Genomic DNA, 24610 nt, shown 5'->3' with positions numbered 1-24610 from the left:
TGGAATACTTCATCTTTTAATTTTGATTATTTTATGTTAACTGAATATTTTTACAATTGCTCAAATGATCAAAAATATTTTTAAAATTAAAAAATTTAAAGATCTTATATTAATCTATTTTTTATGTACTTTTTAAATAATTATCTAAATATTCTTAAAACATTTCATATCAAATACACAAGACATTTTTTAAATACAAAAATTATTTATTATTTATAAAAAATAATTTTTGAATATTTTTGTTATATTTTTCATTATTTTAAAACTATTTTTATGTTTAAAAATTTTGAAGAGCACATATATAACGAATTTAATAAGGGAATTTCTTTAACAAATATCGAAGAATAAAGTTAAATAAAAAATAGAAATTATAACTAGATTTTTTTAAAAAAAAATATGCATTACAAATGATGTTTTTGTTTTAGCTTTTTTAATTTTTTTTATTATAAAAACAGTGTTTGCTTTGCATTTTGCACCCAACTTTGTTGGATTTTTTATTTAAATAAATAAAATTAAAGTATTAATTACCGAAATAATAATTTTAAAAATATTTATCGATTTGCGTTCTCCAGTTATATCTTATTTATACTGTAAATGAGATGGTATTGCGTGTATCATGTTTTTGTTTTAGCTTTTTTAATTTTTTTCTATTATAAAAACAGTGTTTGCTTTGCATTTTGCACCCAACTTTGCTCGATTTTTTACTTAAATAAATAAAATAAAAGCATTAATTATCGAAATAATAATTTTAAAAATATTTATCGATTTATATTCTTCAGTCATATCTCGTTTACACTGTAAATGAGATGGTATGCGTGTATTTCGTTTACAGTATCATTTACACTGTAAATGAGATACATGCAATGTTTATCTCGTTTACACCGTAAACGAGATACATGGAGTTGTGTTCTACCGGCTATAAAAGGATGTGTAATCCTTGGTATTCTTCACAAACTTTTCGTATCATATTTCTCACAAATACAAGGCATTAATGGCTAGTAATAGTCCGTACATAGTTGTGCTTGTGTATCCCAATTGCCGTATGAGAAATAGCAACAACGGGGTGACATTTGAGTGCGAGGATCCGATAACTCAGCGTCTGAATACGTTGTCGGATTTGAAGAGTTTGATACTGAGCAAGATCGGTGGTACAGAAGCGAGGGAAATTGAAAGGGTGGCGTATAGATTGCTGGCCCCCATGGGTAAGAGAGTCTTCCGGGAGGTGGGACACAGTGGCAGTGGTCCTTCCGTACACTCGACCTATGTGCAGGACGACCGACCGCTTGCACCATCGCCCATTCATGTCGCCGTTCCAGTGGATGAGGCAGAGGAGGGCGAGGAGGAGTCAGACGAGGATCACGTGGAGGACAGTGGTGATAGCGACTTATCCGATAGTGGGGATGAGAATGAGTGTGTTCTAGAGACACCTGTTCTGGCTGCGGCCCGCCATGTAATCCTCGAATACTGGTAACCTTAAGTTTATTTGTGCCTTTCATTACTTCTATACGATATACTAAGTAGGTGTGCGACATTACCAAAGCAACCCTGTGTTGTTATGTTCAGGGAGGTTCAGAGGGTGGGTGGAGTGCATAGTTGTCTAGCACCCACCATGTCTCAAGACCATCGTCAGCTAGACGACAGTCTGATATGCCGGTTGTTCTTGCCGTTGATTCAGTCGAACCCCTCTGTAAGCATTCTGGTTTTGCAAGGTACGGTCCAAGCAAGCTATCACTTCAAACCGTCCTACAGAAAGATGTGGATAGCCAAGTAGAAGGCAATTGCACAAATCTATGGGAATTGGGAAGCGGTAGCCACCGTACGTGCACCAGGTTGTTGGACTTGTCTGTCAGCAGATACCTTCCGATCAGTAACATAATGTAGCATCGGGCATACTGTCGGAGGGTCTCAGGATCGTCGGTCGGGGGCATCTGGCAGACACGATCACGCAACCAAACCAGCTTCAGCGTGAACGACTCCTTCCTCTACGCAGCGTACTGTGCCGCCACCGGAAGCCTGGCACCAAGTAGCTGCTCCACCATCACCCACGTCTCTGTGTTGTACCACCGACCAAAGTTACGAAGGCACTCCCAACGGGGGTTCCCATGTGCACGTAGGCCCATGTGGTACACCACGTCTTGCAGGGTGATAGTGACCTCACCCCACAGGAGATGAAACGTGTGCGTCTCCGGACACTATCGCTCCACGATAGCCGAAATCAGGGAATTGTCCAATGTGAAGTCCCTGAGCGGCACCGTGTCGCTGAATCCGACCTCAACCAAATACGGGACGATGGCGTCCGGTGGAGAAAGAGTATGGCTGACTCACCGAGGCAGTAGAAGGTGAGGCCTCTGTGGCATGAAAAATAAATTTAACTTATAAATAGATAATAATATATTTTTCTACTTTACTTAAGAACAAAGTACTACTACTACTTAGGAACATACTACCATGTGTCTATTCTACAGTTGTCTCTAAATTACTTATATCGGTAAGCAAATCGTAATTAAGTCATACAAATCCTATACAATCAAATATTGTTCTACATTCATCGTACAATCCAACCCTTAAAGCATCTTAGTGTTTGTCACTACGAGAATACCCTAACAATGTCCACATACTTAGATTAACCGAACATAACGCAACTAACCTCAAAGTCGGCCGCCCCAACATAATGTGACGTCTTCTTTAATCTGTTGATATCTCCATCATTGCCCGCTTGGCGTACCATCACCGTATCGGACTCAAATATGGTAGGAAACGGTTAAAAGAAAGGAGAAAGAGTTTGACTAGGTCAAAGTAGGGTCCAAAAAGAGGTTGTAAATGAGTAATACTTATAGACGTCAATCGTCATTCGTTCTTATCTCGTTTACAGTGTAAACGAAATATGACTGAAACTCAAATCAATAAATATTTTTAAATTTATTTATTTCAGTAATTAATGCTTTTATTTTATTTATTTAAATAAAAAATCCCAACTTTGCTGACTATTCAGGATTGAAAATTGAAATAGCATTTCCCATTTGATAATTGCACGGCAAGTTCCAAGTGCATTACACTAGAGTACACTCGCACATACCAACCCCACCCTAGTATATATACTTATCTCTTTCACCCGTCATCTCTCGTCATTTTGATACTCCGTTTTCCCGTGGAGAGAAGAGAGCGACAGAGTGCATAGTCATAGCCGTCGTCTCGGTGCTTGGCTTTGGTTATCATCCTTACAGTTCATCTCCTCTATTCTCTCTCTCAAGGTATTCATTTCATTTCACCTTTTTCTATGGCTTCTGTTCCAACTCTGCTTAATTGTGCTTACTTCACTTTAAATTTTAGTTGTATATCGTAGCTTCTCTGCATAGTAAGCTTTCCCTCGCTGCTTTACTTTCGATCTCCGTCCACTCATCGTTGGATTTGATAACGGCGATTCGTTTGACTTGATCTGAAATCCTTCATAAATGAAGGTCAAACAGGATTCTGGAAGAGACGTTGTTGATCTATAAATTGTGTGATGCATATAGTGTTCCACTGCTTTTGATACCGATCTTATACTTTAGAGATCTAGGATCTGCTTAAACTTGACTTATTTGGATAACTGATGTGCTTGTTTCAGTGTTTGACCTTGACCTCGATTTTCTGGTCTGGTGTTATATTCAAAGCGATTCTGGTTGTTTTTATTTGTTCGCCAGCTCCATATTTTAATTTAATTTAATTTAATTTAATTTTTTATTATAGATCTTTCGTTAGGTAGAACATCATTTGGTAATTGAAGTAAATTTAAGGTTTTCTATGTCCTAATGGAGATGCTTAGCATTATAACCTCCAAATTTTTCAGTTATCTTTCTATTATTGTGTAGGTCTTAATCTTATGGTAGTAAAATTTTCCATTTCCCTGACTTTCCCCTTATTTTCTATAGGATGATTAATTTATACTAAGCTGATAAGTGTTTGAAGTAAACGTATTCTTTAATGGTTATCTAGCAGGTTCATATTCATAAAAGATGGCAGATGGTGAGGATATTCAGCCCCTTGTCTGCGACAATGGAACTGGAATGGTGAAGGTTAGTACTGAGTAGGTTTTTTTATGTTTGCATCTGTATATATTAGTCTTGGTTTCTTTAATGATTCAGCTATTTTAATCTCATCTGTGCAGGCAGGATTTGCTGGCGATGATGCGCCCAGGGCTGTGTTTCCTAGTATTGTTGGCCGACCTCGCCATACTGGTGTTATGGTTGGGATGGGTCAAAAGGATGCCTATGTAGGTGATGAAGCCCAATCCAAAAGAGGTATTCTTACTCTAAAGTACCCTATTGAGCATGGTATAGTCAGCAACTGGGATGACATGGAAAAGATCTGGCATCATACATTCTACAATGAATTGCGTGTTGCTCCTGAGGAGCACCCTGTGCTTCTAACGGAGGCTCCTCTCAACCCAAAGGCCAACAGAGAAAAGATGACCCAAATCATGTTTGAGACCTTCAATGTTCCCGCCATGTATGTAGCCATCCAGGCTGTTCTCTCCCTCTATGCAAGTGGTCGCACAACTGGTTTGTATTTCTAGAAATCTGTCTTGGTTAATTTGTTTTTCATCACATGATTATGTGCCTCAATCAAATCCTCCAAACAGGTATTGTTCTGGACTCTGGTGATGGTGTAAGTCACACTGTACCAATCTATGAGGGGTATGCACTTCCACATGCCATCCTTCGATTGGATCTTGCAGGGCGTGATTTAACTGACTCTCTGATGAAGATCCTCACCGAGAGAGGGTACATGTTCACCACCTCAGCTGAGCGGGAAATTGTCCGTGACATAAAGGAGAAGCTTGCATATGTTGCCTTAGATTATGAGCAAGAACTTGAGACGGCAAAGAGCAGTTCTGCAGTTGAGAAGAACTATGAGCTTCCTGATGGACAAGTCATCACAATTGGAGCTGAGAGATTCCGTTGTCCAGAAGTTCTTTTCCAGCCATCTATGATTGGAATGGAAGCTGCTGGAATCCATGAAACCACCTACAACTCTATCATGAAGTGTGATGTTGATATCAGGAAGGATCTGTATGGCAACATTGTTCTTAGTGGTGGGTCTACCATGTTCCCTGGTATCGCCGATCGTATGAGCAAGGAGATTACTGCGCTAGCACCTAGCAGCATGAAGATCAAGGTTGTGGCTCCACCAGAGAGGAAGTACAGTGTCTGGATAGGAGGATCAATCCTTGCATCTCTCAGCACCTTCCAACAGGTAATTCCCTCTCGTTTTATACTCAATGTCAGCACTTTGTTTGTGTTGTATTCCTATTACCTTGTAGATTGATCCCTAAAATGGGCTTTCGTTTTGCAGATGTGGATATCCAAGGGTGAATATGATGAGTCTGGCCCATCCATCGTCCACAGGAAGTGCTTCTAAGTTAAAACTGTAGTTTTAATGGTGAGGTTTTTTTGGTTGCTTTTTTTCGTGTCTGTCAGGTTATGTGAACCATGTTGCGTGGTTAGGATTGTTGGAGGGCTACGTTGTAAGCCAGATGTATCATATTTTTATTTGCGGCCATCTGCCAGATATGGCGGTTTGTGGATGTGTTTAAGTAGGTTGTCTTTTTAGCAGGGGAGTCTTTGTGATGCTTATTTTATTTTATTTTATTTTATTTTTTTATTTTTGCCTTTTCCCCCTTATTTAAAAAGTTTACGTTTGAAGGATTTTTGGTCCTCGAAACATTTACTATATTTCTCTTGCGAATTCTTGTAACATTATCACACCAGTAGTTCACGCTCGTAAATTTCCGCTGGATTTATGCCTGAATTAATTGCTGGAATTTTACTATTTGTCTGAAGGTGAGAGAAATTGGAAGAAAATAGATTGATGGAGACGAAAATAACACTACTACTAGTATTAAAAAGGATTTAGGGTGTTTGAGAACGGTAAAGAATTAAATTTCTTTCAAGTATTTTTAATGAAAAAAATTTAAGGACTAGTAGAATTTATTATATTTTATTAATATTTTGTCATTAGTCTAATTTTTTTAGTTTGGTAATTTAATAATATATTTTTAGTCAATATTTTTAAATATGATTAGATAATTATTGGTTAAAAATAATAAATTTTATTAGTACGCTAATATTCTTCATTTTTAAGTATTTACTTTTTTTAAATAGTTTATTATGATAATTAATTTATGTTTGAACAGTTTTATTGCTGATTTTTTTGTTCTAGACTGTAGAGAAAGAGCTGACCCATCCCTATTCAAATGGATCGGTTTTCAAATTCCAAGTTAACCGCGGTCTCAATGAGATGAGAGTCATTTCATGCAAAGTACAAAAATATAAGGAGAAATAGGATTACTTTGGCGAATATTTCTCATGGGAATGAATTCTTTCGAAGTTTCTCCAAAAAGAATCCTCATCTTGGCCACAGGGATGCAAGCACGAATTAATTCAGTGATGTGAGAAGGGAGCCCAATATCACAGAAAATTTTATGAAACTCAATTTTAATCTATCATACACCTTTTTAAAGTTGATTTTGATGGTCATCCAATTTTTAGGACCTTGCCTGATCTTTGACAGAATAAATGATTTTTTAGATTATAATAATGTTATTAGAACTCTGTCGTTCAGATACAAAACTACATTAAGTAGGGTTCACCAACTTATCCATAACCTTCCTTAATTTGTTTTCAAGAGTTTTAGTGAGTACCGTATAAGAGACATTGCACAGGTTGATTGGCCTCATCTACTTCAAATTTAATATAGGTTCAACCTTTGGAATGAAAGTGAGAAAAGTGTCATTAATCAGCTTGCAAAGATCAGGTCCCACATTATTTCATTGATTCTGATAAAACACAGCTTGAATACCATCAATATCTAGAGCATTCAGACTTTCAATTTTAAAAATAAACTCTTTAATTTCTATACGAGAGATAGGTCTACCAATAAGTTGTAACTCTTTCTAAGAAAGAGAAAGAAAAGAGTCTTTGAGAATAAAGGTGGCATCTAGAAAATCATTTGAATAAAGATTAGAGTAGAAGACAGTGGCCATATTTTCTAAGGCATTTTTATCAAACAGCTAGTTACTATCAATATCTTGGAAAGACTCAATCCTATTTCTTTTTCGTCTGCCAATAGTAGTACCATAGAAATATTTGGTATTTCGATCTCCAAACTCTATCTACTTGCATCTAGACATCTAGAACTAGAGGATCTCTTCGTAGAGAAGAGTTTCTTCATACTTTTGCCAAAGATCGGATTAAAGATTCTAAAAGAAAAAGTTGTTACTGAGATTCATACTAGTTGTAGTCCCATGTAGCATCCTAATAATAATTTTACTCTTTCTTATGTGAACGTTACTAAAAGTATTAGAATTTCAATTCCTCAGAGAACTTGAAAAGTTTCGATACAATTAGACCAAGAATTTAGAAACCTCCAATAAGAACTAACCATATTAAAAAAATCTAAATGCATTAGCCATGCTGCTTAAAATCTAAAAGGAGGCCTCCCTAAATTATTGTGAACATTAGACTTAAATTGGAGACACATAACTTAGTGATCACACTTGAATTTTGGCAAGTGAATAATCTTAGAATCAGAGAAACAGGTCAGTCACGCCAAATGACCAAGACCATGATCCAAGCATTCCACCAAATCCCCCCTTCTCCAAGTAAACGGCCATTCATAAAACCTAAATCAAGAATACCACAAACAGAAACACAAGATTGAAAATCAACACAAGTATTTCTATTATCATTGGTACCACTTCTACGATTTAAATTCTGAGTATTTCTATTATCATTGGTGCCACTAAAAAACTACAACTACTAAGCATGCAAGAAAATCACAAAGAAGAAGAAGCTACGCAGACAAGGAGAAGAGGGAAGAAAAAATCCTAACCTTGAAGTAGAACTAGCAGAAAACACAGTAAGAAGCACCGATAAAGCTTTGGAAGTACCAATACAATGATAAAAGAAAGTTCTTGAAGGCAAAAAGACGCAATAGAAGCAATGTGAAGAAAATGAAGAATTTCTGAAAAATAAGGAAATATAAAAACTTGGAAGAAATGAAAAGAAGAAAGAGAAGAATGTAAGCAAATATATATGGAAGTGAAGAGCAATAAAGTAAATTTATTGGGTTTTAAATGCTGTGTATAGTTAAAAAAAAAATTGAAAAAGTGCACGAACAATTACAAAAAGATGAAGCGACAATTCAATTGAATCACATCGAGTCAACCGACTACGTTCCAATCACATCGAGAAGACCGACCTATAAAAAACACTAAAATGAGACACTTGTACGACCTCTCAACAAACTAATTAGAAGACGACAATATGACTTGCTTGCTCAAAGATCGACTTATGAAACTTTGAACTTGAGTAGGGGTACTATTCATACCCTGACCCAAAGATAAAAGTCAGGGTCCAAATAAATAACCCAATTACATAAGGAGTACAAAAGTCCAACAGATCCATCCTGATTATGTTGGTTAGATACATGGGTCAGTCCACCCGATATGCTCAAGACACAGGTTCTACAACCTGTGCACCGACCCACCTTGCATGGCAAGTAAAACCTTGTCAAGAAATAGATTTTTTGGAGCTTCAGAAGCCTAATTGGTGTGCTCTCAATTGTGTTGAAAAGTAGACATTTTGGGCTTTCCAGCAATGTATAATAGTTCATACTTTTCCCGCGACTTGATGGCCCAAATTGGCGTCAAAACGCCGGTCCTGGCATAAAAGCTGGAGTTAAACGCCCAAACTGGCACCAGAGTTGGCGTTTAACTACAAGAAAAGCCTATGCACGTGAAAGCTTCAATGCTCAGCCCAAGCACACACCAAGTGGGTCCCGAAAGTGGATTTCTGCATCATTTACTTATTTTTGTAAACACTAGGTTACTAGTTCACTATAAATAGGACCTTTTACTATTGTATTTTCATCTTTTTGATCATCTTTGATCTTGGGATCAGGTCTTTGAACCCTTTTTCGATTGTTTCATGTTATTTGGGAGGCATGGCCATTCCAGACCTTGTTCTTATGTATTTTCAATGGTGGAGTTTCTACACATCATAGATTAAGGTGTGGAGCTCTGCTGTTTCTCATGAATTAATGCAATTACTACTGTTTTCTATTCAATTCAAGTTTATTCTTGTTCTAAGATATCCATTCGCACTTCAACATGATGAATGTGATGATCAAGTGACACTCATCACCATTCTCACTTATGAATGCGTGCCTGACAACCACTTCCCTTCTACCTGAAAACAAGCTTGAATGCATATCTCTTGGCCTCCTGGTCCACAACGCATGGTTGCCCCTCTCCTGACAACAGAGCCTTCCATTACATGAGATCAGAGTCTTCGTGGTATAAGCTAGAATCAATTGGCAGCATTCTTGAGATCCGGAAAGTCTAAACCTTATCTGTGGTATTTCGAGTAGGATCTGGGTTGGGATGACTGTGACGAGCTTCAAACTCACGAGTGCTGGGCGCAATGACAGTGCGCAAAAGGATCAATGGATCTTATTCCGACACGATCGAGAACCGACAGATGATTAGCCCTACGTAACCCGTAGCCGGACCATTTTCACTGAGAGGACGGATGGTTGCCATTGACAACGGTGATCCCCCAACATATAGCTTGCCATGGAAGGGAGTATGCAAGATTAGATTAGGACAATAGGAAAGCAGAGGTTCAGAGGGAACAAAGCATCTTCATATGCTTATCTGAAATTCCCACTAATGAATTACATAAGTATCTCTATCTTATTTTATGTCTTATTCATCTTTTAATTCTCAAAACCCCATAACCATTTGAATCTGCCTGACTGAGATTTATAAGGTGACCATAGCTTGCTTCAAGCCGACAATCTCCGTGGGATCGACCCTTACTCACGTAAAGTATTACTTGGACGACCCAGTGCACTTGCTGGTCAGCTGCGCAGAGTTGTGAAGAAAGTGTGTGTATCACGATTCCGTGTACCAAAATACCTCATCAAATTCAAGTATTTCTCAATCCTAATTCACTTAAGCCTGCTTAAAACTCTTGTTAGCTTAAGCATCGAAATTCCTTGTAGATACTCCCTACCATCATATGCTCAAGGACGATGGACAGTTTCACCCCTCTGGTGAACGAGTCACAACCTTCATCCAAAGTAGTTTGGGCCTCACGTCTAGGCTGATAGAGTATAATTAGGATCAATTAAATCAATTAGCATTATTTGGCATATCTGTATATTTATCATGGGATATTACGCTTTTATTGTTTTGAGTCTTCTAGCACCCATATATACCCTTGTACATTGTATCATTCTCAACTCACTCAATAATACACTGTACTTTTCCTAGTTTAGTCTCTTGTATCTAACATGGTATCAGAGGATAGGTTGTTTTTTTCCAAGAAAAATCGTTCTTAGCCTTTCATGTTTTCTTCTACTGACAGCCTCTTTCTACCCGTTTTCGATCTTTTTTCTGACGTTTTTCTTTGTCAATGACCACATCATTCTCTTTGTCTCATCATCCTGAGTCCAACGAGCCCAACCATGTCGCCAAAAATGACCTGATGCGCCACCATCGCAAGCTCCCTGCCCGCCATGACCTCTTCTCCCTTCCAAACAAATCCAGAACTGTTGATTTGCTTCCAAGATCAACGTTCCAGAATCATCCACGTGTCGAAGACGCGTTGCCTCAGTCATCCCGCGCATCACCCCGACCCAATCCGACTCCAGCTCCACGCTCCAACTCACTGCCGTGTCATCCTTGACGTGTCTTCTTCCTCCAATCAGGCCTCGTCACGTATCCTTCCCATCTGACGTGGCAGACAGTGAGACCCTTTCTAAAGTTTTTTAGTGAGCTCTTTTCAATTTTGCCCTCTGTTTTCTCGATTCTGCCCCAATTTTGCTATTTCTTCTCTTTCTTGTTTTTGTATCTACTATCACGGAAAAGTCAGATATTTTTGCTGTCACAAACAGAAAGGATACATTTTGTCGCAACTGTAACCATTTTGGGCACCTCTTCTCAGATTGTCCTTCTATTGAATGTCGAAAATACAAATAGAAAGCTCACATTTGCTCTAATTGTCTAACATTATTCTGCCATTATTGCAAGCTCTTGGGACACTTAATTACTACCTGTCCTACTCACCCACAATGTTCAGATCAGAACAAGTATCATTCTCGTTCCAACTACACTAATCAGAATGTGCCTGCTTTTACTACTACTGTTGCTGCTACTGAAATTCACCAACTTTACTTCTTTCAATCCACCTTCTGTCTCTCCATCCAACATTAGGTCTCTTCTTAAGCTACTTTTCTTCTTTTCTAGTAATATCTCTGCTGCTCTTTCCACTCCTCCAGATAAATCTAAATGATATTTTTATTCTGGTTGCTTTAATCACATATCTCCTTTGCGTCATCCTTTTTCATCTTTGTCTACCACCACAAATACACCTTCTGTTAACACTGCTGATGGTTCCCTCTTTCATGTGACATATAAGAGTTTCACTTCACAGTCTAATCTTAATATGCCTGATACTTATTTTATTCTGAAATCAAACTTTAATCTTATATCTATTGGTCAACTTTTTGAACTCGATTTTGATGTCAATTTTTCTATTTCTGGTTGTCGTGTGCAGGATCGTCGGATGGGACAAATCATCGGGACTGGACGTAAGGTTGAAAGGTTGTTTGAGCTTGAGAATCTTCATATTCCTGTGCTATATCTCTGTGTTGTTTCTTCTCCATCTATCCTTCACTTGTGACATCATCGTCTTACCCACATCTCTTTAGGAAAATTGCGTCCTCTTGTGTCTAAGGGTATTTTGGGTCAGGTTAATAATAAGTCTTTTGATTGCATTTCTTGTCAAACTACCAAACAATCTACTTTATCTTTTCACAATAATTCATCTCTTACTTGCTCTCCTTTTGATTTTATCCACTCTGATGTTTGAGCCCCACCTCCAATGCTTCTATGGGAGGGACTCGATACTTTGTAGTTTTCATTGAAGATTATTCACACTTTAATTGGGTTTATTTGATGACTAATCATTATGAGCAACCTCAGATTTATATAACTCTGCCGCTATGATTAAAACTCAGTTTTCCAAGGTCATTAAAGATTTTTTGACGCGATAATGCTATGGGATACCGTGACTCCAAACTTTTAACTTTTCTTGCTCAATAGGGAACTTTTTTTTAGTTTTCTTGTCTTGATATGTCTCAACAAAATGGACGGGTTGAACGCAAACACCGTCACATTCTTGACTCTATTCGTGCAATACTTATTTATTCTTTGTGTCCTGAGCATACTTGGGGTAAAGCTATTCTTACTGTTATCCATGTTATCAATAGACTCCCTTCTTCTGTCCTTGGTAACATTACTCCCTTTGAGTGTCTTTATAATACTTCTCCAAATTACAGTTCTCTTCAAATTTTTGGTTGTTTGTTTTGTTCTTCTTCAGCCTCATGAACATAATAAACTTGAACCTCGAGCTCACATGTATTGTTTCCTTAGTTATGGCACTAAACACAAGAGTTATCGTTGTTGGGATCCTCTTTCTAGATGTATTCGTATATATCGTTATGTTGTAATTTGGGAGTATCACATGCTTTCTAAGTTTCCTCATTTGAGTCCATTCCTTGTACTCAGTCATCGTTTTTCATTAATCCCAATGTTGATCTTTTTCCTAGTATTGATTCTATAGGATCTATCTCCAGTCAACCTCTCGAGCCTTCTACTCTTCCTCCTTCTCCATCTCCTGATGATTCCGGATCGGGCGATGATTATGCTTCTGCTGTCATGCCTCCTCCCTCCAATCATTCTTCTAGAGTAAGAAACCCACCTTCCCATGTTCTTGATTATCATTGTTTTGCAGGAAGAAATTCAAGCACTTGAAAAAGCACACACTTGGAACTTGATTGATCCTCCTTCTGATCATGAAATTAAGGATAGTAGATTAGTATACAAGATCAAGACTCGCTCTGATGGTTCTATTGACCGTTATAAAGAACAATTAGTTGCTCAAGGATGTACACAAGAGTATGGTATTGATCATGAATAAACTTTTGCTCCTGTTGCTCGTCTCACATCTGTTCACGTGCGGTCAGAAAATGGTCTCTCAGTTAGACGGATGTGAAGAATGCATTTCTTAATGAAATTTGAAAAAGAAGGTCTATATGAAACTACTCCCGGGATATTCTTGTCCTTCTAGCAAAGTCTGTCTCCTTCGTAAGGCACTTTATGGTCTTAAGCAAGCTCCTCGTGAATGGTTTGAAAAGTTTAGCACTATTATATGCAATATGAGTTTCACTTGTAACCTTGATGAGAATGCTCTCTTTATTCGTAAAAGTGAATGTGGGGTTGTTCTTCTACTTTTGTATGTTGATGACATGATCATTATTGGAGATGATGTTGATGGTATCTCTGGTCTTAAAGCATCCCTTTACCACACTTTTGAGATGAAATATCTTGGTTCTCTCAAATGATGGCATCTATCTCTCTCAAGATAAGTTTGATTATGATCTTTTTTCTCGAGTCGGAATTACCGATAGTCGCACTGAGTATACCCCTCTTGAGTTTAATATTCGGTTTACTCCTATGGATGGCACTGTTTTGGATAATTGATGCGTGAGCATCTTTTTAGCATTAAAGTATTTAAGGGAAAAACTAAACTAGACCTATGATTCTCACTAATAAAGAATCATGCAACGAATAAAGCAAAATAGCAGAAAACCGGAACACAACATAGAAAAATAGGAAGGAATAAAAATGAAAGGAACTCAACCACCTTAGTTATCCTAGCGGTTGCTTTATTCTTCAGGTTGTGCTCCTCAGTGAAGATGATTTGCCTCCCTTTTGGTGCCATGGGAATAAACGGAAAATTTCTAAGCAAAGCGTCAACACCAAACTTTAAAGTTTTGCTTGTCCTCAAGCAAAGAAGAACTGAAAACAGAAAGAGATAAATTATTATGAAGAAAGAAAAATAAAAGGATAAAAGAATAAGGGAGAATTAGGATTGGGAGAGAGAGAGAAAACTGGGCGGCGCAAGCGATGCGGCCGCGTGGGGCACGCGTTCGCGTGATTGCGCTTTAATTCAGTTGACGCGGTGGCGTCGGTCACGCGATCGCGTCGGTCACGCGATCGCGTGACCCATGTTATGCTTCTGGCGCGAGTGCAGCCTCGCGCCTGCACAACTCTCTGTTCGAATTTATATATTTGCCAAATTTGGGGTGACGCGATCGCGTGGGGCATGCGATCGCGTGAGTGGGCTTCAGGAGAGAATGACGCGGACGCGTCGACAACGCGGTCGCGTGGTAAGGATTGTGCGTCTAGCACCACTCTCGCACAATAATTCGTTGTGCACCCTTTTTACGTCGAAAAATCATGGCACGCGGCCGCATGGGGAACGCGTTGCGTGGGAGGCCATTATTCCCATGCGACACGGACGCGTCGGTGACGCGGTCGCGTGGGATAATTTGTGCTACTGGCACGTCTCCAGCCACGCTTCAGCATGACTCTCTATTCATTTTTATTTTCTCCCCTCTCATTTCGACGCGGACACGTCGCTGATGCGGTCGCGTCGCGTGGCAAAAAAATTTTTTTTTTTAGAAATATATCCGGTTTCTGTTCTAAAATAGCTCATGATCAGAAATTTAGTAAGAACTCAATGGAATCAAATAAGTAAGAAAACTACTACTACGAAAAATAAAAATGGCTAAGGATACGAAATTATCGGGTTGCCTCCCGACAAGCGCTTCTTTATTGTCACTAGTTTGACGGTCAGTTATGCTAGTTCAGCAGATGAGTGGACCTTTGGCGATCAATCTCGCCTCCAAGGTAATGTTTCAACCTCTGGCCATTCACTGTAAATTTCCTGTCAGAATTCTCTTCCTGTATTTCCACATGACCGTATGGTGAAGCTCTGGTAACCACAAATGGTCCTGGCCACCGGGATTTCAGCTTCCCGGGAAAGAATTTGAGTCTTGAATTATATAGAAGTACTCTCTGTTCGGGTTCAAAAACTCTGATGGCTATCTTCTTGTCATGCAATAGCTTATTTCTTTCCTTATAGAGCTTGGCATTCTCATAGGCTGAATATCTGAATTCGTCAAGCTCATTCAACTGAAGCATTCGCTTAATTCCTGTAGCTTCTGAGTCAAGGTTCAGGTATCTGATTGCCCAGTAAGCTTTATGCTCCAGCTCAACTGGCAAGTGACAGGCTTTGCCATAGACCAACTGATAAGGGGACATGCCAATGGGAGTCTTATATGCTGTCCGGTATGCCCAGAGAGTATCATCAAGCTTCTTAGACCAGTCCTTTCTTGAAATACTGACAGTCTTCTCTAGAATCCTCTTAAGTTCCCTGTTGGAAACTTTAACCTGTCCACTTGTCTGAGGGTGATAGGGGGTTACCACTTTATGACGGACTCCATATCTCTGCAGAAGAGAGTCCAACTGTCTGTTGCAGAAATGGCTTCCTCCATCACTAATGAGTGTCCTTGGGACACCAAACCGGCTAAAGATATATCTCTGAAGAAAGCTCATTACCACTTTGGCATCATTGGTGGGCAAAGCTACGGCTTCCACCCACTTAGACACATAGTCAACTGCCACTAGAATATAGTTATTTGAATGTGAGGGTGGGAAAGGTCCCATGAAATCAATACCCCACACATCAAACAACTCAACCTCATGGATCTCCTGCTGTGGCATTTCATGGTTTGTAGGGAGATTTGCAGCTTTTTCACATCTGCCACAGTGCTTCACAAATGCTCTTGATTCTTTAAAGAGAGTCGGCCAGTAAAACCCGCTCTGAAGGACTTTTGTAGCTGTCCTTTCACCACCAAAGTGGCCTCCATAATCAGACCCATGACAATGCCAAAGAATTTGCTGCTTTTCCTCATCCGGGACACATCTCTGGATTATTCCATCCGAGCACCTTTTAAAAAGGTATGGTTCTTCCCAAATGTAGTACTTTGCATCAGTCAATAGCTTCTTCACTTGTTGCCTACTGTACTCCCTTGGGATAAAATTCATGGCTTTATAGTTTGCAATGTCTGCAAACCATGGTGCTTGCTGAATGAGGAACAACTGCTCATCTGGAAACGTCTCAGTCACAGTTTTTGGTGGTTGTACTCCTGCTTCAGGCTCAATTCTGGAAAGATGGTCGGCTACTTGATTCTCTGACCCTTTTCTGTCTTTTATCTCAATATCAAACTCCTAAAGGAGCAACACCCATCTGATTAATCTTGGTTTAGAATCCTGTTTGGTTAGAAGGTACTTCAAAGCAGCATGATCAGTATAAATAATAACCTTAGAACCAAGTAAATAGGACCTAAACTTATCAACAGCATACACAACAGCTAATAATTCCTTTTTTGTAGTTATGTAATTCTTTTGGGCATCATTCAACACACGACTGGCATAGTAAATGACATGTACAAGCTTACCATGCCTCTGTCTTAAAACAACTCCTATAGCAAAGTCACTAGCATCACATATTAATTCAAATGGTAGATCCCAGTCAGGGGGAGCTATAATGGGAGCAGAGGTAAGGTTTGCTTTCAGAGTTTCAAAAGCATGCAAACAATCAGAATCAAAGACAAAAGGAACATTAGCAACCAAGAGGTTGCTTAGAGGTTTAGTAATTTTAGAAAAATCCTTTATAAATCTTCTATAAAATCCTGCATGACCCAAGAAACTCCTGACTGCTTTAACATTAGTAGGTGGTGGTAATTTTTCAATTACCTCTACCTTTGCTCTATCAACCTCAATTCCCTTACTTGAAATCCGGTGTCCAAGAACAATACCTTCTGTAACCATAAAATGACATTTTTTCCAGTTTAAAACAAGGTTTGATTCTTGGCACCATTTCAAAACAAGAGATAAATGATTAAGGCAGGATTCAAAAGAATTACCAAAAACATAAAAGTCATCCATAAATACCTCAATAAACTTTTCAACCATATCAGAAAAAATTGAAAGCATACACCTCTGAAAAGTTACTGGAGCATTGCAAAGTTCAAAAGGCATTCTTCTGTAGGCAAATACTCCAAAGGGGCATGTGAATGCTGTTTTCTCTTGATCTTGAGGGTCCACTACAATTTGATTATATCCAGAATATCCATCTAGAAAACAATAAAATGCATGACCAGCTAACCTCTCAAGCATCTGGTCAATGAAAGGTAGGGGAAATGATCTTTCCTTGTAGCAGTGTTGAGCCTCCTGTAGTCTATACACATTCTCCATCCTGTGATGGTTCGTATGGGAATAAGCTCATTCTTTTCATTCTTGATCACTGTCATCCCTCCTTTCTTGGGAACTACCTGCACAGGACTTACCCAAGGACTGTCAAAAATAGGATAAATAATTCCTGCTTCCCATAGTTTCATTACCTCTTTTTGGACCACCTCTTTCATGGTTGGATTGAGTCTCCTTTGTGGTTGCACGACTAGTTTAGCATCATCTTCAAGGAGGATCTTGTGCATACACTTGGTTGGACTAATCCCCTTTAAGTCACTAATGGTCCATCCAAGAGCTGTTTTATGGCTCTTGAGCACTGAAATAAGCGCCTATTCCTCTTCAGGCTTCAGGAAAGAGCTAATAATTACTGGATATGAGTCATTCTTACCCAAGAACACATATTTCAGAGAAGGAGGTAAGGATTTGAGCTCAAGCTTGGGGACTTCCTCCTCTGCTTTAGACGTGTAGACCATAGCCTTCTGGGGTGGTGAATTATCAATTTCAACTAATTTATATTCAGAGATAGGATCCAGAATGTCATCCAGCATCTCAGCTTTCAGTACCTCTTGAACAAGTGGTTCAATAATATCTATTTTCATACACCCTTCAGAATCATTAGGGTGCTTGAGAGCTTCAAAAACATGAAGGACCACCTGTTATTCATTGACTCTCAGAGTCAATTCACCGTTTTGTACATCAATCAAAACTCTACCTGTAGCTAAAAAGGGTCTACCAAGTATGATAGAGGATTTTACTTCCTCTTCCATGTCTAATACAACAAAATCAACAGGAAAGATGAATGGTCCTACCTTAACAAGTAAATCCTCAACAACACCCACAGGTAATTTAATAGAAAGGTCAGCAAGTTGAAGAGAAATACGAGTAGATTTTACCTCCTCAATTTGAAGCTTTTTCATCACTGAAAGTGGCATGAGATTGATACTGGCTCCAAGGTCACATAAAGTTCTCTGAATGGTGACATCTCCAATGGTGCAAGGAATGACAAAGCTCCCTGGATCTGGCATCTTCTCAGGAAGGTTGTGTTGAATAATGGCATTGCATTCCTTGGTTAACACCACTGTTTCTTGTTTCTTCCAGTTCCTCTTGTGGGTCAACAATTCTTTCATAAATTTAGCATAGAGAGGCATTTGCTCCAGAGCCTCTACAAAGGGAATGTTGATCTGTAGCTTCTTGAAGACATCTAAAAATTTAGAGAACTATTTTTTCTCGGAAGCCTTCTGAAGTCTCTGAGGATATGACATTTTTGGCTTGTATTCAGAGCCTTTGGCAATGTAGGATACGTGTCTAGAGAGTCAGAGAATGGGTTGTTTGCACGCTTTGTAAGGGCGTGCTCGACTTCTTCCTTTTTCTCCTCTGGAGCTTTCTTTTCAACTAGCTCTTCATTAGCCCTTGTCTCAGAGCCAGCTGTTTTACCACTTCTCAATTGAATCACCTTGCAGTCTTCTCTTGGGTTCACCACTGTATCACTTAGAAATGTAGTTGCAGACCTTTCAGGTATTTGCTTGCTTAGCTGGCCCATTTGCACTTCCAGGTTTCTGATGGAGGCTCTTGTTTCCTGCATAAAACTCCTCATCATCTCCCAATTCGAATCTTCCTTGGATTTAGAGTTAGCCTGCTGAGGCTGAGGTTGGCGGTTATTGTAATTATTCTGTTGGAAGCCGCCTTGAGAATTATTGTTGAAATTTTGAGGTCTCTGAAGTTGGTCTCTCCATCCAAAATTTGGGTGATTTTTCCATCCTTGATTGTATGTCTGAGAATAGGGATCATTGTTGGGATTTCTAGTAGCACTCCCCATGTAATTGACCTGTTCAGAAGAGGCTTGAGTATAATCATAGTTATCATTCTGCACAAAATTACCTGTCATGTCATACGAGGCTTCTTGAGGGGAATTTTGGATGTTGATAGTTGAGACTTGCATGCCACCCATCTGTTGAGTAAGAAGATTTATTTGCTGAGACATAAGCTTGTTCTGAGCAAGAATAGCATTAAGAGTTTCCACTTCCATGACACCCTTCTTTTGAGGAGCCTCATAGTTCATAGGATTCTTGTTAGAGGAGTATAAATATTGGTTGCTAGCAACCAATTTAATAAGCTCAGTAGTCTCCTCTGGTGTCTTCTTCTTGTGCAATGAGCCTCCTGCAGAATTATCTAAGCACATTTTGGACATTTCACCCAAGCTTTCATAAAATATGCCTATTTGTGTCCATTTGGAGAACATGTCTGGAGGGCATTGCCTAGTCAGTAGCTTGTATCTCTCCCAAGCTTCATACAGAGTCTCACCATCCTTTTGTCTGAATGTCTGAACCTCTATCCTAAGCTTAGTTAGCTTCTTTGGTGGGAAAAATTTTGTGAGAAACTCAGTAACCACCTTGTTCCAAGTATCCAAACTGTCCTTGGGTTGAGAATCTAGCCATAGTTTTGCTCCATCTCTCAGAGCAAATGGGAAGAGCATGAGTTTGTACACCTCTGGGTTTACTCCATTTGTTTTCACGGTGTCACAAATTTGCAGAAAACTAGAAATAAACTGATTTGGGTCTTCGTGGGGAAGGCCATGATACTGACAATTTTGTTGCACCAGGGTGACCAGTTGAGGCTTCAACTCAAAGTTGTTCGCAGCAATAGGGGGCACCACAATGCTTTTTCCATAAAGATCCGCAGTATGGACAGAATAAGAGCCAAGCACTCTCCTTTGTTGATCATCCCCATTCGGATTTGCCATATTGACATTAGCATTATTATTGGGATCCATAGTGGATTCTGTAGCCTTGTAAAGTCTTGCTTGTTGTAAACGCCACCTGAAAGTCCTTTCAGGTTCAGGATCAAAGTCTAAGAGATGTTCTTTGTCTCTATTCCTGCGCATAAACAACCAGAAAACAAGAAAGAATGGGAGTCTCTACGTCAGAGTGTAGAGAATTCCCAGTGAGGTAACCTGTGTAAAGAGATAAAAATATTGAATAAAATAAATAGAAGGAAAATAATAAATAGGTAACACCAAACTTAATTTCAGAAATTAAGAAAAATATTAGTGCACCGGGTCGTACCAAGTAATACCTTACGTGAGTAAGGGTCGATCCCACGAGGATTGATGGATCAAGCAACAATAGCGTTTGATAGGATTAGTTAGGCAAGCAGAAAAGAGTGTTTTGGTATTCAAAGAGCATTAAACATAGACAAATAAATAAGTTGGGAATAATATAATGAGAAGATAGTTAAGGTTTCAGAGTTATCTATTTTTCCGGATTAATTTTTATTACTGACTAATTTAATCATGCAATATATAATTTCATAGCAAACTATATGTGACTAGGCCCTAATTCCTTAGACCTTCCTAGTCTCCTCTAAAATTCATTAACTGCCAATTCATTGGTCAGTTAATTCCAATTAGAGGGTAAAAATCAATTTTCAATTTATATGCCACAAAAATTTTAATTACCAAAAAATAAGGGGATTATATGTCACGTATCCCATTAAATCCAAATAATTAAAATTTAGGATAATATGTTTCCAAGCTGTTGTTCAAGTAAAGAGGTTTTCCAAGTTTTACAAGAACTCAATTAGAACATGGGTCATACTTCCGTTCCACCCAATATTAATTAAATTAAGAACGAAAACAATTATTGAAATATAGATCAAAACATGAATAAATTAGAAAGATCAAACGAATTAATCCATTACAAATAGACAGAACTCCTAACCTTAACAATGAAGGATTAGTTGCTCATGGTTCAGAGAAGAAAAATAAGGGTTCTGGTAACAATCTATATGTCCTTGTCTAAATGTACACAGTTCCTATTTATAACTAATCCTAATTAATTAAAAAAATCTAATATCTAAAATTAAGATAAAATCTTTTCCTAAAAGATAATATTTGAATTTAAATTTGAATTAATTAACAAATCTTCAATTGATGGGTGAGGACCACTTGATTTGTCCATTCTGCAGCTTTTAATCTGTGTTTTCTGGGCTGGAAACTGGGTTAAAACAGCCCAGAATTCGCCCCCAGCGTCATTTGTACTTTTGCAGATCGCGCATGTGATGCGTCCGCGTCATCCACGCGTTCGCATCATTTGTGCAGATTCCAGTCCACGCGTTCGCGTCAGGCACGCGATCGCGTCATTGTGATTTCTCCATTCCGCGCGGTCGCGTGGGCCATGCGTCCGCGTCGGTCTTTGCTGGGCATCTCTTTGGTTTCTTCTTCTTCTCTGCAGAAACTTCATCAAATCCATCCGAATGCTACCTAAAATAAATAAAATTGCACAAAACTCAAAATAGCATCCATAGTGGCTAAAATATAATTAATTCTCAATTAAACTCAACAATTTAGATGCAAATTCACTAAGAAAAGATAAACAAGATGCTCACGCATCAATAACCCTACTCTTTATCGAAAGTTAGTTGGAGGTCTCGTCTACTTGATTGTCACATGACCATACATCGCCTATCCAGTTCATGTTCTTAGCCAGTTCTTGTCAGCTCCTCGTACTACTTACTATGGTGCAATTCTTTGTATTCTTCGCTACATCAAAGACACTCTATTTTATGGTCTTCATTTTTCTGTCCAGTCATCCTTAACCCTTCAGGCGTACTCAAATGCTGATTATGCTGGTGATCCCATTGATCGTCATTCTACTACTGGTTATTGTTTGTTTCTTGGTGACTCTCTTATTTCCTGGTGAGCCAAGAAACAAACGTTCACTGTTCGATCAAGCACCAAAGCTGAATACCGAGCTCTCGCTGACACCATTGCTGAGGTTGTCTTGATTCGTTGGCTTCTCGAAGACTTGGGTTTTCTTCAATGATCCCTAACTAATGTTTATTGTGACAACTGTAGTGCTATTCAGATTGCTCATAATGATGTTTTTCATGAACGCACCAAACACATTGAGATTGATTGCCATTTTGTCTGGCAACGCCTTCTTATTGATGTTGTTCGTCTCATAGCTATTGGGACTTTGGATCAGACTGCTGATATCTTCATGAAGGCTCATCATCCTACTTGTTTTCGGACTCTAATGTCCAAACTCAAGATTGTATCTTTAGCTTCCACTTGAGTTTGAAGGAGAGGGGAGAATGTTTAAGTATAATTAAGATCAATTAGATCAATTAACATTATTTAACATATCTATATATTTATCATAAGATATTATGCTTTTATTACTTTAATTTTTCTAACACCTATATATAATACTCGTTTATATTGTATCATTCTTAACTCACTCAATAATATATCATACTTTCTTCAATTTAGTCTCTTGTTTTTAACATAAGTCATACCATGGTTTAAGGTATTTTTCGGAACAATTTTGTTACAAAAATATTAATATTATTAAATATTTTTTTATTTAAAGATTAAGTACTGACATATATTAAAAAATTAAAAATAAATAAATTAGTTAATTAATTTGTAATATTATTACAAGCATAAATATTAGTTGTATCAATAACTAAGAAGTCAACGACCACCTCTGCAATGATTTAGGGCATTCTTATTATTAGTTGATAAAGGTCCAGCTAGCTAGCAACATCATGGTAGTGCCAGGCCATGCATGTCGAGTTCGGTTTGGCGGCAGTGATTACCAAATCGGGACACGTTGCAAGAGTGACGATGGAAGGATTGACTTGATGGCGGAGCCGGCAATTGCGCTTGAAGCGTGGGGATGAAATGCTAACATTGAAGAGACAATGTCTACCCGGATTGAGTTGTCTTTCTCAAAACATGTGAGTCTTTGTTTTGAAATAAATTTTAGTTAATTTAATTCTTTTTAATGATTTTAATATAATCAATTCATTTTCTTTAATGTTTAATGGCCTCTAATACTTATTTTTTAGGCCACGAATTCTATATTCCAATCAAGGTTATGAAAATCAGATTAGTCATTAAACTGTTTTAATCATTGGTTATTGATTTATTAGTCTAATCAATCTAACCAATGGTTTAATTAAAAAAATTATTTTAGAATAAAATAATAAATAAACATCTTAAAATATAATTATAGTCTAATATAAATATTAAAATATTTTTTGAATTTAAAATACTATATAAAATATTTTTAGCCAAATCTATATGATCTTATCAAAATACAAACTCAAGTTAAATAGTAAAAAAAAAATATCAAATTTTAAATGCCAACATAAAAATTTATCAATCATCAAAATCTGCAAGAACTTGTTGCAGACCACACTAATAGCAACTCTCAAAAGATAAATCCAATCAAAAACACTATTAACAAGAGACTAAACAGAGCATAAAGTAACCACACTAAACCTGAAATCAAATAAAGATAAAAAAAATAAAAAATTTTAATAATGATTTGATTTCTATTTTTTGCAATAGCAAAAAAATTTCAACAAAAATTTTAGAAATTGAAAAAATAGCAATAGCACAAAATTAATGAGCAAAAGCACAAAATTTTCAGTAATTATTTGATTTTCATGTTTAGCAGTAGTAACCAAATTTCAACAAAACTTTCAGAAATTAAAAACACAACAACAGTACAAAATCAATGAATAGCAACATAAAATTTGAATAATGATTTCCTTTCCATTAATTGATTCACAAATTTTAGTCCAATCAACAGAAAAATTAATATTATCACCAACATTCGAATTCATGGTCTTAACATGAAAGAAGGTTCCATTCCAGCCGCTTTAATCTATAGGATTCAATACAAGGTCATGAACACTTGTAACTCTAGAGTCCTTCTTAAGTCCCAAGATCGTGAAACCACTTTGTTTGTCACAGACATGACAAAGGCCAACGTTATGATCCCAAGGCTCATAAGATGGGATGAAATTGACCTCCCTCAATCATGGTCAATTGACCGAGCCATTCCAACGCAACCTAGACAAGCACCTCTATTACGAGAAGTAAAACAAGATGAATCAGGGAAAGTAGAGATTTTCTTTGATAGACGAAACTCTTTTTCTTCTAGATCTGAAGCAGGAACATCTAATGATTTTGCTTCAGCAAGAAGATCTTTTTCAGTAACTTCCCAATCTCAGTTTTCAAAAATGTCGAGACCAGCCAATTCTGAAATACATATTTCCGGATTACAAAACAATTCAAGCATTTCTCAAGGAGTTTACCAAGAAGATGATGGTGATGTAGAATTTGAAGTTGAATCTTCTATTCCATCCCATCAATCTCCAACATATTCTTCTTTGAATGGTAAATGAATAACACGAAATTTATTATAAACAGAGACGTCTTACTTAAAAACCTTAACTCTAAAGAGTATGACCTCCAAAGAGAATGGTATTTAAGTACTTATACAGCTTCTCAAATCTCATCATTCAAAGAAAAATATTACAAATTTTTAAATGATGTTAGATTGCATATTCCTTTTTTTGAATGGTTTCATGCTTACTCCATAAAAAACA

The 24610-nt window shown here is 37.8% G+C and overlaps 1 protein-coding gene and 1 long non-coding RNA gene across 3 annotated transcripts; both read left to right on the top strand.

The window, feature by feature from the left end:
- The first annotated feature begins 2977 nt into the window (after positions 1-2977).
- On the top strand, positions 2978-5712 carry LOC112715877 (actin-7). 2 transcript variants are annotated; one of them, XM_025767696.3, is made up of 5 exons: positions 2978-3251; positions 3979-4055; positions 4148-4541; positions 4622-5235; positions 5335-5712. In XM_025767696.3, the coding sequence occupies exons 2-5, from the start codon at positions 3996-3998 to the stop codon at positions 5398-5400; spliced, it is 1134 nt and encodes a 377-aa protein (XP_025623481.1). In that variant the 5' UTR covers positions 2978-3251; positions 3979-3995; the 3' UTR covers positions 5401-5712. The 2 variants fall into 2 exon arrangements, with proteins under 2 accessions (XP_025623481.1, XP_025623482.1); XM_025767697.3 differs by having other exon boundaries at positions 3034-3251; positions 3976-4055.
- A 73-nt stretch (positions 5713-5785) lies between these two features.
- LOC140175940 (uncharacterized) lies at positions 5786-6579 on the top strand. Its single transcript, XR_011867061.1, has 2 exons — positions 5786-5909; positions 6202-6579. It is a non-coding gene; the product is annotated as an uncharacterized lncRNA (long non-coding RNA).
- Positions 6580-24610: the final 18031 nt, after the last annotated feature.

Source organism: Arachis hypogaea, chromosome 10 (assembly GCF_003086295.3).
Source record: "Arachis hypogaea cultivar Tifrunner chromosome 10, arahy.Tifrunner.gnm2.J5K5, whole genome shotgun sequence".
NCBI classification, from domain to species: Eukaryota; Viridiplantae; Streptophyta; class Magnoliopsida; order Fabales; family Fabaceae; genus Arachis; species Arachis hypogaea.
This window is presented reverse-complemented; position numbering and strand designations above follow the sequence as displayed.